Source organism: Trachypithecus francoisi, unplaced genomic scaffold, assembly GCF_009764315.1.
Source record: "Trachypithecus francoisi isolate TF-2019V2 unplaced genomic scaffold, Tfra_2.0 Lachesis_group2, whole genome shotgun sequence".
Lineage (NCBI taxonomy): Eukaryota > Metazoa > Chordata > Mammalia > Primates > Cercopithecidae > Trachypithecus > Trachypithecus francoisi.
The window spans coordinates 118,797,616-118,815,574 of record NW_022681465.1 but is presented as its reverse complement, the minus strand read 5'-3'; the positions used below and the strand labels follow the sequence as shown (position 1 = coordinate 118,815,574).

General features: G+C 38.9%; 1 protein-coding gene across 8 annotated transcripts in view; it reads left to right on the top strand.

Moving 5' to 3' along the window:
- Positions 1-17,959, top strand: part of FBXW11 (F-box and WD repeat domain containing 11) — a 139,652-nt gene that overhangs the window by 89,623 nt on the left and 32,070 nt on the right. For all 8 annotated transcript variants that reach the window (XM_033180292.1, XM_033180295.1, XM_033180290.1 and 5 more), the window contains 3 exons: positions 1,815-2,040; positions 12,379-12,565; positions 13,412-13,502. In XM_033180292.1, coding sequence (XP_033036183.1) covers positions 1,815-2,040; positions 12,379-12,565; positions 13,412-13,502 — 504 coding nt within the window. The remainder of the gene's footprint in view (positions 1-1,814; positions 2,041-12,378; positions 12,566-13,411; positions 13,503-17,959) is intronic.

Sequence of the window (17,959 nt, the reverse complement as noted above, 5' to 3'; positions counted from 1 at the left end):
CTTACTTTATATGCTAATTTTAGTGGCTTACATTATAGCTCTTAATGGTGATGTGTTAGAATTTGTTTTAAACAGTTGCTTGTAATTGGGCAGTTATTTCTAACTTTTATTATATTGTGGTGGACATCCTTATGCTTAAAGCAACTTAGATGCCCCTTATTCTTGCCAATATTCGTCACAGCAAAGACTTTTCATCTCTGTTTTGAACTCTTATTTTTTGGATCTGTTAAGACACAAATGTCTTAGTATAAGCAATTTCAAAATCCTTGTTCAATGCTTCCCCCTAGTGGTATCTGGTGTCAGTGAGCTTTTCCTCACCCAAGATACAACGGAAGAAACATTCCTAGGCAATGGGGCTGTAAGATAAACTGAGTGGAAGATAGATGCCTTCCCATCTTATACCTCTAAATATGGACATGAGAACTTCAGACATGAAATTTATAAGATTTTTTGTCAAGGAAGACTGAAGACTCCTTTGGATATTTACAAAGGATGTCTTCTCTGGGATGGGTTTAGTCTGCTTTAAGTTAGGGGACATACTGATAGGAAAAGCTCTTGGTTCATTCCATGTAAGACTCCTGAGATAAATTCCTAATGGAATTAATAGGTGTTTGTAATTCAACTCTTCAGTTCTTAGAATTATCTTTTGTGTTATTTTTTCTGGTATTATGTATGAGGAGGCTATCAGAGGAGTGATCGACATATGGTTTGACAAATGTTTGACAAAAGTATTGAGGTTATTTTGTTTAGACAGGGAGGTTACTGCACCTCATAGTAGTTGTGGTTTGAGTCTAGTGATTGAGATTATTTTTAATGTTACTGTCCAGATGCAGTGTATGTAGTTTCAGTTTTAAAACATATACTGATTCTATGTAAGGACTTGTAGGAAGATTGGATGAGAAATGCATTGTTAGTATAAGAGTCTGTGAGTTGTCCATAAACCACCTATGTAAGATGTAGAATTTTTCAGGTACACATGGTTTATTTACCTTGGGTCACTTTCTGAAGGTAATCTAAAGAAGGATGGGAAAGTCTAAAATGTTTTGCCAGATTAGTAGCCCTGGCAAAACGGTATGGAGGAGATTGAAACTGTTGGGTAAAATGAAGCTTTTTGGATTGAATTGCTTTCAGGTTTCAACACAGCATAGCTTGTCTTTGTTATATAGACCTGTGTTTCTCAACATGTGGTCCCTAAAGTGTAGTCTCTGGACCAGTGGCATCAGCATTGCTGGGAAACTTGTTAGAAATACAAATTACTGGGCTCCACTCCAGACCTCTAGGGTGGGACCCAGCAGTCTGTGTGTTTAACAACCCCTCCTGTTATTCTGATGCTAGCTCAAGTTTGAGAACCATTAGCATAGATGTATGTAGCATTAACTTTCAACTTTGAGGAAGTAAAACAAACTGTTAATAATCAATCAGTTGCCACTTTGCCAAGTTGAGCAGTTTCTCTATGATGGTTATCTCCAGCATCAGTTATCTTTAGAGACTATAATTCCTATATATCCTGTGTATAGAGAGATACCCAGTATATATCTTTGGAGCATCATTTTATAATAAGCATTCGAAAATGATGATTTAAGGTGCCTTTTAGAAATAGCTATCACTTTGGCATTTCCTATAGTGACTAATTTGAGGACACAGACCCTGAATACATTTTAAATTCCTGAATGAATTAATGATGGAATGAGTTTGGCTTTAGGGTAAAAGTGTCATTTTAAGATTAAATACACAGGGTGAAAAATATTTCTATGAAACATTAATTAGGTTTCTTTCCTTGTTAAACTAATTATTTTTTTGTTTTTCTAAAATAGATAAGTAATGGAACATCATCTGTGATCGTCTCCAGAAAGAGGCCATCAGAAGGAAACTATCAAAAAGAAAAAGACTTGTGTATTAAATATTTTGACCAGTGGTCTGAATCAGATCAAGTGGAATTTGTGGAACATCTTATTTCACGAATGTGTCATTATCAGCATGGACATATTAACTCTTACCTGAAGCCCATGTTGCAGCGGGACTTTATTACCGCTTTACCAGGTAACTGTACTTGTCTTTTCAAAAGCTGAGCAATCGAAAAATGCCCGGCCCAAGGATCTAGGTGGATATTTATGAAATGATTGAATGAGTACTGTGTGAGGCAGCATTTTTTTGGGACACATACTTTAATATATGGAACCTGAGGAAGTATAATTTAGTATTTATCTAGGAAATATAGGCAGTATCTTTAACAGTGTTCATTATTGGCCGGGCATGGTGGCTCATGCCTGTAATCCCAGCACTTTGGGAGGCCAAGGCGGGTGGATCACCTGAGGTCAGAAGTTCGAGACCAGCCTGGCCAACATGGTGAAACCCCATCTCTACTAAAAGTACAAAAATTAGCCAGGGGTGGGCGGATGCCTGTAATCCCAGCTACTCAGGAGGTGAGGCAGGAGCATAGCTTGAACCCGGGAGGTGGAGGTTGCAGTGAGCCAAGATCACGCCACTGTACTCCAGCCTAGGTGACAAGAGTGAGGCTCTGTCTCAAAAAAAAAAAAAAAGTGTTCATTATTGGTTCACCCTGTTGCTTCATTTGGTTTGTTGAATAAGTTAATGATATGCTTTTTATTTTGATGTAGTTTAGAGTCTGCACTTTGCCTTTATATGTAATTTTAGAAAACATGGTGCTCTTCCCTTCAAACATAGTTTGTATGTTTGGGAAGTGTCCCAAAGTTTAGGACATTCATTTGTATCTGAAGTGGCACTTAAGGAATGGCAAAAATATATTGGGAAAACTGGTAACATGTCTTTATTATATTTCTCAAAACCTGTTTCTGCATCCTCTCCCTCACTACTGTCTTCCCATATGTCTCATACACACATAGGTGTGTGTACACACACACACACACACACACACACACCTGATTAAATTTACTTTGATTTTTAAAAGTAGACTTTATATTTTTAGAGCAGGTTGAGGTTCAGAGCAAAATTGCAGGGAGAATGCAGAGAATTCCCGTATTCACATACCCGTCCCCTCAGCCTGCCCCACTATGGGCATTGCACAGCTGAGCAGCACATTTGTTACAATTCATGAACCTGCACTGACACATCGTTATTACCCCAAAGTCATAGGTTACGTTAGGGTTTACTCTTGCTGTTACTTGTTTTGTGGGTTTGGTCAAATGTATAATGATATACATCTACCTTAAGAGTATCCTACAGAATGGTTTCACTGTGCTCCACCTATTTATTTCCCTTTTTAAAAAAATAATTTAAAATTTGCTATATTCTGTACCACATTTTTATTTTTCTCAACGAAGTGGCACCTTGCTATGTGGGCCAGGCTGGCCTTGAGCTCCTGGGCTCAAGTGATCCTCCTGCCTCAGCCTCCTGAGTAGCTGGTACTGCAGGCATGCACCACTGTGCCGAACTTCCCTTTGAATATGATTAATCATGAATTTTTTTCTGTTTCTATATTGTTTTTTAAAAAAATTTTCAATTTAAATTTGGCTAGGTAAGATATAGAGATTTCACTCCTGTAGAGAATGCTGGCCAGAATGTTTTCCTCTGATGTGGCCAGTGTAATGTGTGGTTAAAATTGCCACGTCAAAATAAGCCTAGAAGTAGCCAGGGATGAGCCAGTACCATTGCCACAACCCTAGCCCTTGTCAGAGCTACAGGATAGCTTCTTAAAGAGTAGCTCCTCCCTTAGCCTGTCTGTGATTTACAGAACATCAGGACTCCGTGTTCTAAGTCCTTCCACAGCAAACGGAAACCTAGGGCTGCACGTTGATAAACCAGCTTCTGATTTCTAATCTCTCTTCCGAAACTTGTGAGTTTACCTTCTGCAGTGGGAGTTTTAAGGATATTTGAGAGTTAGCTTAGAAAAATTTGACACTGCTGTTCTTTTTATGCTGAAATATAGCATGACTTGCTCATTTCTTCCATTAGAATCTCTAGAAAAGCAAAACATGAATCCTCTGTTTCTAGAATCATACTATTTAATTGCTTAAGGGGATCTTAGCCATCACTGAGTCCTGTTTTTTATTGTGTAGATTAGGAAACCAAAGAGAAATTAATTGGGTGAGATGCCCAGAGTCACACATCTTGATTATAGTGGTGGTGGTGTGAATGATTATAGGGGTTGGTTCAAAAATTAGTACAAAGGCTAAGGAAAATTCCTTAAATTGGCCCCATGTACTGAATGTAAGGATTAGAACTCAATTCAATAATTCTCACTTCTAATTATGAGGGAGGGATCCAGGGTGGAGAGGGAGACATGCTTTTGATTGTATGAGAAAGAATTACAGGTGAGTGGAAGTAAGATGAGGCATGTACACATGATGAAGCTTCTCTATATGTACAGAACTCAAACTCAGAAACCTATGGAATGAGGCTGCATCTCACACCAAGAAAAGACAGAGTCGTTTTTTAGGTTGGTGATTGTATTTATCCCTCATAAGTGATTTTAAATGATGAGAGGATACCCTCATTTTTTTTCAAGCAATTCAATTTATTGTTTGTTTTCCACCGTTTTGGTTTTATTTTCTTCACTGTAGTTTGCTTCTCAAGCGTTTTTGAGTGCCAGGGAACTCACCTTATATTTGCAGAGTAACCACAAGGTGGCACTGTTGAAGTTCTCTTGATTTTCGGAGTATAGTTCAGAGGCAACCCCATCTCTTAGGGAGTATACAGCCTTGGAGAAGAAGCAGAACAGATGAACATGTGTTATGTATATAAATATGGTTAGCATAATTGCATACAATTCAGTTTTCATTACAGCGAATGTTAAGGCATTGTCCATATCTCTGTTAAAGTGGAATTTTGTGGTATTGAATATTACATGAAATGAATGGACCATTGGCTGGGACATGGAAATACTTTAGTTAAAATGCTATTTGTTTTAACAGGACTTGATCTGAACATATATACACATGTCAGTATATATCATGCATATGAATCTAATAGCCGAGGACAAGCTCTCCAAGTTGATTGTGTTAGTTAGTATCTAGTAGACCTAGATTAAGTGCATGGCATTAGTTCCTTAACACAGACTCTGCCTTAAGAGCATCACAGGAGAAACAGGTCCATGTCCATGTTCATACTTAGATTTAATAATGTGTGGAGCAACTTATCAATCTTTATACTAGTTTGGTGTTTCATTTTTACTGTACATCATCTTGAGTTTGAGTTTTTACACTGTTGAAATTGACAGTCAACTTACGACTTCATTTGGTTGTGAAAACCATTAATTCTATAAAAATTATCCATAATTTTAGCTTTTAAATTCTTGCTGTGAATATCATACCTGTCAGTATAGGGAAAATGGAAAATGTTTGTGGTCTCTGGCTCCTTTTGGCTCAGTGGAAAAAGTGATAATTATGATATGCCTTTCTAAAAATCATAGTAAATGTTTAGTCTGCAATGTCAATTTCTGCAGGCTGAGTTTGTGGTTTGTAAAGAACGGTTGTTAATGGGAAAATTCATACCATGTAAAGTAGAGACAGATTGTACTTCAAAAAGGATGATAAGCATTGGTGATCTGTTTGTTGAGGTGTCTAAGCAATTAAGAGTTTTGAAACACTTGGCTTTCTGGCCCTGGTTTATTCAATTGTCTTATCCCCAAGAAAGGATGATGAGCCATATTATGGACCATAAATGTGACAGAGATTAGATGAAAGGTCCTAGGAGATGTGGAAGAACCAGAGCATAGATGAAGCTTTAGGTTGGGTACACGGCCAGAGCAGCGTGACAGGAGAAAGTATGGGTGCTGGAGTCACACAGGCCCTTGGTTTGAATACTAGCCCTTACACTCTACAGCTGTGTGGTCCCACTTTTTGGAGCCTCAGTTTCCTCGTCTGTGTGGGAATAATAGTAATACTTTATGGATATTGTGTGAGGATTAATGATGATACGTTATAGTATGCCTGGCATCTATTGGGTATTCTGAGGATGGCAGCTTAGAAAAACGCCCAGAGAGGCAGGAAACACCTGCTTCTCCAGAGGCAGTGAGATTTATTGCTAGGACGTTTTAATTATTCACCCACTGATTTCAGAATTGATTCATCCTGATACCATATAGGTGTGTGTCACTTTGTTGATTTGTTTCCTGGGTGTTTTATGGAAAAAGATGTTAGACTTTGTGACCTGAGCCGCTTATCACTTCATTTCTGTCTGAAACCTTATGTTGGTGTTTTCCAAGTGGAAGGCATCCGTTGAGGGACTGTTGCTGTTAGCAATTGTCATTGTTTTCTTTTAAAACGTTTAGAACTTCAGATTTTACAACTAGATTTGTGACTAGGGAGGGGGAAGGGATAGTAGGGGTGGGTGGGAAAGGAAGTTTCTTTGCAGCTGCTCTTTGAAATGCATTTCTAAAATAATAAAAGTTTCTGTAATTGTATGATCTAAGCAGCTGTGTTAAAACTGGCTGTAGTCAAGGGCATTGAATTGACATTTGAGTTTCATTTTGATACAGTGTTATTTACATATTGAGCTTTGAAATTTGTGCCTTTTAATTGTTTTAACTTATTATTGAAGTTTTTCCAGACTTTCATCTGGTTCCTGTAATTAGCAACAGCAGCATGTCTTCAGCACTGTGTGCAAAGTGTTATGCCCTCAATTTTCTGAAGCTGTAATGTGTCCTCTTGTTGCCTTAGGAAAAGGGGGTAGTGGTGGGAGATGGGGGAGTCTCAGCATGATAGAGTAATGAGAGCCCAGACATAGGTACTTCAGAAAATGCTTAAATACCTCAAAGCACTTTTTAGCTCAGGCAAATGGACCACCTTATTCAGTAACCTCTTTGTCCTGAATAGGCTTGAAACCAGAAAGTTACATGGTCTGCATGGCTTCTGAGGGTGGCCACTCTAAGGTACCTGAATAGAGATTGTTTGATTCCTGTTCTTCTCAAAACATTTAAGGGGCCATGAGACTTACACCAAAAAAAGAGAGGCGGGGGGCTTAGCTTTTTGCTAGAGGGGATGCATAATATTTTTTCTGCAGAAAGTAGCAAGAAGAATGTTGTGTAGTGGCCTTGTCCATTGATATCCGTTGAGATGATTTGGGGGAGAGGAGAACAAAGACTGACATTTCTTGAGTAAACTTCTCATTTACCCAGCTCCTTACATATGCTGTCTTACTAACTTTCCCAACAAGACTGGGAGATTCCCTCCATATAAAATGAGGGTATTTAGAGTACCTATCTCAGAAGGTTATTGCAAAGATTATATAATGTAATTTATTTCAGACATTTAATATCATTCTGATATTGTGGAAGACTGAGATCCTAAAAGGAAAACTGATTTGCTTAAGGTCACCCAATTAGCAGTTGACAGAACTGAGATTCAACCTAGTTTATCTGACTTTCAGGCAGTGTGTTTTCCACAAGACTAAAACATGCTGCCTTATAGAGGGAGGAAGTGCATTTAAAATATTAGACAAAGGAAATAGGTCAAATCTCATAGATATCACTGAGATGTTGCTTAGTTGGACTGATGGCATTTGAAAGAGGAAGAAATAAGTATTAGTAAGGGATTTATTTCTGTAAAAACTCATTGATAGCCTAGTTGTGAGCAGTTGATGGGGGAATCAAAGAGGACTAAAAGGGATATCATTGCTGTAAACCAATAGTTCCCAATATTTCAGCGTTATCTAGTGGCACTTCTTAAAAATACATATTCCTGGCTGGGCACGGTGGCTCACGCCTGTAATCCAAGCACTTCCGGAGGCTGAGTTGGGTGGATTATGAGGTCAGGAGATCGAGGCCATCCTGGCCAACATGGTGAAACCCCGTCTGTACTGAAAATACAAAAATTAGCTGGGCGTGGTGGTGTGCGTCTGTTGTCCCAGCTACTTGGGAGGCTGAGGCAGGAGAATCGCTTGAACCCAGGAGGTGGAGCTGAGATGGCACCACTGTACTCCATCCTGGTGACAGAGTGAGAATCCGTGTCCCCCCCAAAAAAAAAAAAAAAAAATACAGATTCCTGGGCCTTACCATCTAGAGGTTCTGATTTAGTAGGTCAGGAGAAGATTGGGGGAATATTTTTTTTGTTGCTGTTGTTTTAAAAATCAGTAACCCTGAGTTGAGTCAGGTACAACCACACAGACTCATAGACCCCCCAGATAGGTGGAAGGTTTGGGTGCTGCTTTCCCATCACAGATGATGGGGATGTTGCAGCCTTTGAGGTTTGAAAAGGCAAGTACCTAATGCATTCTTTTTATTTTTTATATTGTTTTTAAAAGACAGAGTCTTGCACTGTCACCCAGGCTAGAGTGCAGTGGCGTGATCTCCACTTACTGCAACCTCCATCTCCTAGGTTCAAGTGATTCTCATGCCTGATCCTCCCAAGTAGCTGGGATTACAGGCGTGTACCACTATGGCTAATCTTTGTATATTTAGTAGAGATGGAGTTTTGCCTTGTTGGCCAGACCAGCCTCAAACTCCTGGACTCAAGCGATCTGCCCATCTCGGCCTCCCAAAGTTCTGGGATTACAGGTGTGAGCCACCATGCAGCCCCTAATGCATCCTTGTCTTGCTGTTTGTTTCACCTCTCAGAGAGCAGAGGGTTCTAGAGGGGAATTAATTAGAGATGTGTTTATAACCACTTAGGAGGCTTTGGGGTTAATGATGTGAAGTATTATAAACCTTTAAAAGTGGCCATGTTCTTAGCCTGGGCAACATAGTGAGACCCTGTCTTTACTAAAAAAAGTTGCCTGGCATGATAATGCACACTTGTAGTCCCAGCTACTAGGGAGGCTGAGGCAGGAAGATCACTTGGTTCTGGAAGGTCAAGGCTGTAATGAGCCATGATCATGTTACTGCACTCCAGCCTGGGCGATAAAGCAAGATGCTGTAATTAGCTGTGTTCTAATATTAAGTGTAGAAACCAGAAAAGGAAGATAGATAAGTACCCCAGCATTAGAAAGATTGAAAGAGCCAAGTCTGTTAGTCCACGGCTAGAGACTGAATGAAAATGTTTAGAGGGCTGACAGATTCTGCAGTTTGAAATTCTGATGAATAATTTGTCAATCCTAGTGATGGAGAGACACAAGTAGAACTCCACGTGATTATCCTTGGATTTCCCTGATTTTAAGTAAACATAGAAGATGGAAGAAAGGCAGCCAGGTGCAGTGGCTCACACCTGTAATCTCAGCTCTTTGAAGGCCAAGGCAGGAGGATTGCTTGAGCCCAGGAGTTTTGAGACCATCCTGGGCAACATAGTGAGACCTCATCTCTACAAATGATAAAAAAAAAATTAGCTGGGTGTGGGGGCATGTGCCTGTAGTCCTAGTTACTTGCGAGGTTGAGGTGGGAGGATTGCTTGAACCCAGGAGTTTGAGGTGGCAGTGAGCCATGATTGTGCCACTGTACTCCAACTTGGGGGGTAGAGTGAGTCCCTGTGAAACCTTTGAGAATGGTACCAGGAGGACCAAACCCCAAATAATGTAAAATTGGCCAAAATGTTGAAGTAAATCGAAAGAGTTGAAAACAAAATAATTAACTATTTGGAGCAAGATTATAAGGAATGAAGGGGTAATGTGCTTAGAATAGATGGTATAGTGATAATAGAAAGAAACAACATATTTTCGCTCCCATTAACCTAATTACACCCCCCCAACCCAAGAATAATGGCTTTAAAGCAAAGGTTAGCAAAGTTGTATTTGAAAAGATGTGAAGATATTTAGGAATCACATAGCTCGTGCAAACAAGTAGGCCTAAATACATTGTATGCCTGGATAGTGGCAAAACCTGTGGTGGTGATTTTTCAAATTGTAGAACATTGTGAAGTAATTGAAAACCAGTATGCAGAACTATTGGGTACGGTTGTGCCCTGTGCAGCTTGTAGAGTTGCACATGGTAGTCTTGCATGATAGCACCAGAGATGACTGATGAACAGAATTCCTGGTTTTAAGAACTGGAGAAGGTGTTTTGGGGGGATTTAGCTATGAAATTAGATGTTGTACTTTAGCAGAATTCTTAGATGAGTTTCAAAGGCTAATTAGCCTCTGAAAAGATTGTGTATGGTTGTGTAAACCTAGAAGGATGTATACAGAATGTGAAAAGTTGTTCCCATCTCTGGGAAATGAGGTTTAGGGATTTAAAAAAGTTTGCTCATCTACACTTTATAAATTTTCTATAATGAATGTGAACTAGATATGTTTAAAAGGGATACCAAGCATCTAGTGTCAACATGTACGTGAAAAATTGCAGTACAACTTCATGTAGCAAACCCCAGCATGGGAACATGAAAGCAGCCATACCAAACTCACCTTATTTCCTTTTTGGATAAAGTTACCAGGCTAGTAGGTAGGTCTGAAGAGTGAAGTAAATAGATGGTAGTATCATCATAGGCCGGTTTTTCCAAATACCCTGAGGACAGAATAGAGAGACATGGGCTGGGCAGTGGCACATATAGATGACTACAGACCGGATGGCTCAGTGTGGGTGCCCTGGGCATATTGATGAGTTCATCAGTGTTAGCTTGGAGGGTAATACTATAATAATAGCTAGTGTCATGGGTGCTGTCCTTGGTTCTGACCCATTTAACATGTTTGCCAACATGGTTTGACATGTTTGCCTTAGTACTTTAGCCCATCATGCAGGTCTGGTGTGGAATACCCACTCTTCTGGATGTGACAAAAATCAGAATTCTAGAGACTGAAATGGATGGGTCAGACAAAGCTTTGAAGGTGAATTATAGTAAGGATAAATATAAACTGCACAAAACTGCCCCTGCCTTTCCAACTAGCTGTACAAATAGAGCATTAGGGGACATTGTTTTAATAGGTGTTTTGGGGGGAGAGGCCTAGGGTTTTATTCTAACATACTGCCGTCTTAGGCGTCTTCTGTGATATGACTGTCAGAGGAAGTCAGTGCAGCCTTTAACCACATTAACTGTAATATAAATGACATGCAGGAAGGGACAGTGGTCCCAGTGTAGTCTTTATTCTTAGACCATAGCTTGGGTCTTTGATCTAGTCCAGAGTAAGACAATTTTAGTATATGAAGAACCTGGAAATTATAACCAATGGTATAATAATAGTCATTCTTAGAGTTGAAGAAACTTTAGTTTGTAAAGCATTTTTCATGCATCGTCTCATTTTGATATTTTCAGAATCAAGTAGAGATTATTATCATAATCTTATACGGATAAGGAAACTGAGACTCTGAAAGTTTAATAATTTACCTACATCTGGCCTTTCAACAACCAAGTTTAGTGCTATTATACTACTTCTAATTATTTTGAGAAAAGGAACAGATATTAACCTTGTAGAGTGCTTTATTGTCTATAAAATGTTTTTGTAAAACTGTTGAATTTGATTCTGACAGTGTGAGAAAGGACACTTGTTACTGGTGATTACCATTTTGTATGTTAAGGCACAAAAATTCAAGGCACAGGGATGTTTTCAGTGTTTGTTTCATGTCATAGAACTAGTAAGTGGTGAACCTGGGACTTGAAATGGGAATTTTCTGATGATATGTTCTGTGTTCTCATCCCTACACAGAATAAGCTTGGGGATAAGCTTTATTTCTTGCAACTACAGAAGACATGCTTACCGCCACAGGATGGGAGTTTACAGGTGGCAACAGTGGTGGCCATGTTGATCATCTTCACATTGTGAATGTCAGGCAGAGGCTGGGAGTGGTTTTCTTTGAGAGTATCCTTGTATCGTGTGGGAGGTTGAAGCCAATAACCTCTAAGATTCTAGGATTTGCAGACATGGGGCTATTGCTTTTGAAGATTGTCCCCATCCGTTTAGGAACAGAAAATGGATACTCACAAAAGGAAGATGAAAAGATTGACAGAAATACATTTAAGCACAATCGACGTTAATTATTGGATTGTCATTTAACTTTTCATAAGTTTTTCAAGATGAGTCGGTGTTTTGCCTTTTTTGTCTTCTGACCTCCCGGGGATTCACACCGGGTGTGGATTAATGGGGATATGATTTGTTATCAGAGACAGTGAATAAGATGGCAGTGAACACAAACTTTGAAGCAAGAAATCTGAGTTCCAGTCTTGGAGTGTAAAATCTTGAGTTCTTTACCTCTCTGTACTTCATCTGTAAAATTTGGGGCATCATTGCCCCACAGGAGAGCTGTGAGAGTTATATAAAAGAAAATGAAGTCTTTTATCATAATATTTGACAGATACAGAACTGTCCAAAGTCAGCTTTTACACACAGAGAAGAGTTGCTGTTAATTGTTTATCGTAAAAAATCAGAACCAAAAAGAAGTGTGTATGTTTATGTACTCATGGATTTGAGTATCTGTAGAACTTTTGATATTACTAAAATACTTGGTTCAGGATTTCTTTATTCCTCTTATCTTTAAGGAAATGATGGCTGGTTCCTTTCTATCTCCCTTCCCATTCCTTCATTCCCTTTTCTGTTTTGTAGAGCAAGGCTTAGATCACATAGCAGAAAACATTCTTTCGTACCTGGATGCCAGGTCTCTGTGTGCAGCAGAGCTGGTGTGTAAAGAATGGCAGCGAGTGATCTCAGAAGGAATGCTTTGGAAGAAGCTGATTGAACGAATGGTACGCACTGATCCCCTATGGAAAGGACTTTCAGAAAGAAGAGGGTGGTAAGTACTTGGATTGCTTATTCCCTTGAAAAAATTTCATTGACAGAGTCAGCTTGATTAGTCAAAAGTGCAATTTTACTTGCAAATGTGCTGGCCTATTTTTTAAAAGGGGAGAAAATGAGTGATCAAAAGTTGAAAGAAAAAGTTAAAGCTGTTAAAATTTCTCCCTCTGAAATGTGTATTTCCTTTATTAACTGTATTATATAGTTTGAATGGGATTTGGCTTTTCAAAGCTGTGTGTTTATGCTTTTTCCTCCACATTTTGCTTAGGTGGTGATACCATTACCAAAATATAGATATGACAAAAATAAGAGGAAGTCAGGTAGTGCCACTTTGCTGTTTGTTATTACTTCTGGTTGAGGAAGTAATAGTGATAGGATTTTTCAGAGAAAACTCATAACTCTGATGCAGCTTTATAGCTAGCTCTATGCTGTATGGCCTAGTTAGCACAGAGAGAGCTACAGAAAGAGGTACATATAGGGCTGTATTTTCCCTTATGAGTGAGGGTCAGAGCTGTATTTTCCTTGTGGGAGGAAGTTTGATGTGTACTAAGTTAGATTTTTCACAAAGCTACATTAGCGCTTTTTATTAAACTCTATGGAATGAAAGGCTAGATTGTTATATATTAGTACTCAGAAAACAGAAGATCAGGATTGTGTTAGAGAGCTGTGAATTGAGCTAAACTTGTCTCTAACATGTAAATTTGTCAGAAATCCTGCTTTTGCACAGTTAAAGCTCAATGCAAGTTAAAAGACATGCAAGATATATCTTTGTCAGCACCATGTTTAGATAAAATTCACCCTTTTATGTGCAAAAATGTAACATCTGTTTGTTTTTATTTGCCAGGGATCAGTACCTGTTTAAAAACAGACCCACAGATGGCCCTCCAAATTCATTTTATAGGTCATTATACCCAAAGATTATCCAGGATATAGAGGTAACTTTATGATTTATCTGTTTTATGGGCTCTTAGTGTCTTGTTCTCGACTTTTTATGTTGCCTTAGAGTGTTCTTTTGTTCTAAAATCGTAGAACTAATAATTTTTGTTAAAAGTTGAGCTTTTGGAGTAAATGTGTCACGATGTATATAATCTGCAGCTCTTCTTCAGAAAAGATAATGTCTTTTGCAAAGAATATCTAACTTTTCTAAAACATGAAATGCTTCTGCAAGGCTGCCAGTTAATTCAAGTCTTAATCTAAAATCATCTTTTTATTCTAATCTGATAAATTTTCCAAAATCCCTGGCCCCATTTTTTTAAGTAAGCATCATTTTATATTTTTGAGTCATCTCTAGAGAACTAGAGAAGGCACATTCCAAGTTTTCTCTGTACATTACTCATAGTTTTTCATAAAAATGATGCAGATATCATTCTAAGCAACAGTTAGGTGGATTTATAGGGCAGATTATGCTCCTGGACCATTTTGGATTTGAGCGTAACTTCACCAGACCAGTAAAACTCTGTAAACTTGATGAGAAACACTGGAGATGTTTGATATCGTTCATGTGTTCTAATTAGTTCAGTTTTACTATTTAGACTTTTTCCTTGAACCAGGAAAGACATGCACAGGCATTTCTCATTAACTCTTTCACATGTGTTCTTGGCAGGTCTTGGTTACTTCACTGTTTCCTCCTTGGCAGAAAAGTTTAGCCTTTGCTAGGCAATGCAATATCACCCATAAAGTTATACTCAGTTTCCCAAATGTGAAGTAATCCTCTCCCCCAGGTGATAGACATAAAAGTTATTGTGCCAAAATTCATTAAGGGAGAAACATGTACTTTTTCGGACCCCTCCCCCCTTCCAGGCAGATGTGAATAATGGAATCATTCCATTAATGGTAAATCTGAATGTGACTGGAATATCATTATTTAAAACACAAACTGTCTTGAATATTCTGCTGTCTGAAACGATCTATAAGCAACTCTTTAAGGAGGTTAAATGAAAACTTTCACTAGATAAATCATAAAGTTTAAGAATTAATTGACCATTGGCAGTTCCAAACTTAGAGTAAGTTGCCCCTGCAGGGCTAGTGGCTGAGACATGGTGTTAACTTTATCTTAGGTTGATGTGTGTGTGTCGTAGGGGAGATAGGGCTGTCACTTACCCCTAGGTAGTTTTACTAAGGCATTTCTTATGTACCCATCTTATAAACTACATTCCATTCTGTTTTTTGTTTTCCTTTGATGAGGGGCAACTATTTACAAAGTTATCTCCAGACTTCTTTGAATAATTTTATCAAAAAAATTCTTTGAAAAGAATGATGTTTAAAGTTAATTATGAACAAACAGGAACCTTGGAAGAACTCTGATCAGGTTGAAGATGTGGCGACATAGATTATTTTATTGAATCCTCATGACTGCTCTTACAATTGACAATGTGAATTCAGTATTCTGTGACATGACACTATGTGACACCACATGCCATCATCGTTTCTTCAGGCTCAAATGATATTTTAAAGTAGGAGAGGAGGCAGGTGTGAGGGGAAACAGCTCTATGGGAAAACCCTGTGCGACACAACCCCTACATCATGGTGGTCTACCCAGTGGTTCTTAAAGTGTGGTTTGGAAAAACCCACTGGTTGGCCACAAAAGTCTTCTCCAGATTTTTGTGGGCTAGACACCTCTTGATATAAGTGATGATGTTTATGCTTTGATATATGCACTACTAGTAATAATCATAAAAGTAATGTACCACTAATAGCATTTACTTATGCCAGATAGTTTGTTAACTACTTTATAATGCATTTTCTCTTTTAACATTTTGGACAAAACCTGAAAGGTAGGCCAAGTACTTATTTAAATTTGAGGAAACCTTAGAAGGTTAAAACGGTTAAACAGTTTAGTCAGGATCACACAGCTAGTGGGTAATTGAGTCTGTGATCAACCATATACCCTTCTACCTTAATACGAGTTTTTAACAATAGACCACTGCCACCACCTCAAAATAGATTTTTTTATTCCTGTTTTGGGAGTGTGTTTCATTCTGTCCAGAATAAAACAGAATATAGAGAGTTATATGGAGAGAGTTCTTTCAGTGATCCTGGATCAAATGAGAGACTCTCACGGGCTTGACTCTGTTCGTATGGCTGGTATGAAATCCTCACAAGCAGACTATAATAATTACAAATACCCACTTCGAGTCCTTGCATATATCAAACTGTATTGGGTGATTTACGTAGGTTACTGTTTTTTATTCTTACAACAAGGTGCATGTTATTATCTTTATAATAGGGGGAAACTGAGACTAAAAGAAGTTTTAGGACTTGCTGCATAGTTAACTAGAACAGATGGGATGGGATTTTAACTGAGGTCTGTCTAGCTCTATCCAGGCTGAGAGTTGTTGTTTGTCATTTTCAGAGTGGAAAATTCAAGAAGTGAGGGAGAAAGAGGCATGTTTTATGCCTGCTGAATTTCAAGGTGGTCTTTGCCTCCTTCTCTAATTGTGTGAATACTCAATGTTCTTGACTGTTCATGGAAAAAAGGGTATGAGTTAAGATCTGATTAGTGGGCCCTGTTTTAGTCCACTTATGTGAAAGTAGTAGGGTTTTAAGCACATTGCAGAAAGATAAATGACACTTGGAATGTCAAGCGGCTGTTTTATGTCCCCCTCCCTCCCCAGTTGCCTGTACATAGCTTTAGAGTCTCTTGTGTTTTTTCCCATATACTTTGCGGGGTTGCCAGTTCACAACACCTTTTTCTTTTTTTCCTTCTTCCTCCACCTCGGCAGATTGGCTTATGTGCCGGCTCCTGTAATCTGTACATTCCCAGATTTGGCTTTGATGAGCAGAAAGGAAATGTTCATCTCTGAATCTGCCCTTCTACATTGACCCACCAAAAATTGGCTTAATTTTAAGGGAAAATAGAGAACCTGGCTTAGTGCAGCCAACTCCTGTTATTCAGGAAATGAGGATGTGAGAAATGGAGTCTGGGGAGAATAAATACGTATTGTAAGCTTTCTGCAAAGGCTCATCCCGCCTGGGTGTTCTTGCCACACATAGAGAGGGTTTAGAGGGCCTCTGAATTAAGAAGGAATTCCTAGAAAACCCGAGGCTCACTCCTAAAAGAAGCAGCCATATTCTCCTTTGCTGTCTAGAGTCTTAGTTGTTGTTGTTGTTGTTACCGTTAATGGTGGGCTGACTGTAGATACTTTGCTACAAGTGATTTAATTTAATCCTCAAATTGTCAAAGCTGAGATTTTTACTCCAAAGTCCATGCTGCTTTCACTCTAGCGTGCCCCCAAGTGTCCATTAACAGAGAGTTGGGAGTTGCTATAGCAGCCCTAGAGTTCTGGTATTCTGAACTTGGATTTTTCTCTTTTGCCATTTGAGTAGTGACAAACTCATTCAAGTAATCTACCTTCTTCCTCTCTTCATTCATTGCATTGAAGCCTTTGAAGTGCTCTTCTTGGACAGACCACTGGGAAAATGATGGTGTGTTGCATCACACCTTTTAATAAGCCACATTTTATTCAGGGAGAGTGGGGGGTTTTTTTTGTGGTTTGCAAACCTGATATTAACATTGTCCTGACCAGAAAATGTCAAAACTTGCCCACCCACCCAGTTGTGTTTAGGCTTCTAAAAATAATGTTATTCCTCCATACTCAGACATCTGTTTTCACTCTATTGCCAATTTAAATGCCGCTGTATACTCTGTGTATCATGGCTACTTTCCCAGTATTTTGAAAATTTGCGCAGGGTAAGGGGATTTTACAAGTTCTCAAAAACATGAAATATTCCTCTACAGTAGCCATACCACATGATGGCTAAGTGAAATGATAGGTATCCACATAATTAAAGAGATGCACCTGTGTATGACCTCTATTCCTGCTGCTGGCATTAGGATAATAGTTGGATTCCATTTGAAGGCTGAGCCTCTTCCTGGGAATGGTTGGGGAAGGCTCAGGCTTATTAGCATTAAATATCAGCCTAGACTGAGACAACGATTTCTGGCAACTTTGTGAGAATTATGTATTTGTTGTTGCAGCCCACTTTCTTTTTGGTTAACGTTTTCAACAACTGAAGAAGAACGTAACTACCATTTGCTGGCACTATAATGAGAACTTACATACATAATCTCATTTGAACCTTAACAGTGGTTTTGAGGGAGTAGATATTACTCTTCCCATCTTTACAGCAGTGGAAGTCCTTTGCCGAAGTTGCTACTTGACCTAGGTATTTTCTACCACAGTGGGCTACCTGCCAGTTTTAAAGGTCTAGTTTTTCTAAAAAAAAAAAAGACCTGGCTTATAAGCATTCAGGTAAAAGTCGAGGTCGTCAGACATCATGGGGGTAGTTTTTTAGGCTGGCGTAGTTGACAGGAAGTGCTGCTTTTTTGTGCAGGTGGCCTTGGGAATTGAGAAGAGGAATTACCCAGGGTTGGTGCGCAGCAAAGCAGTCA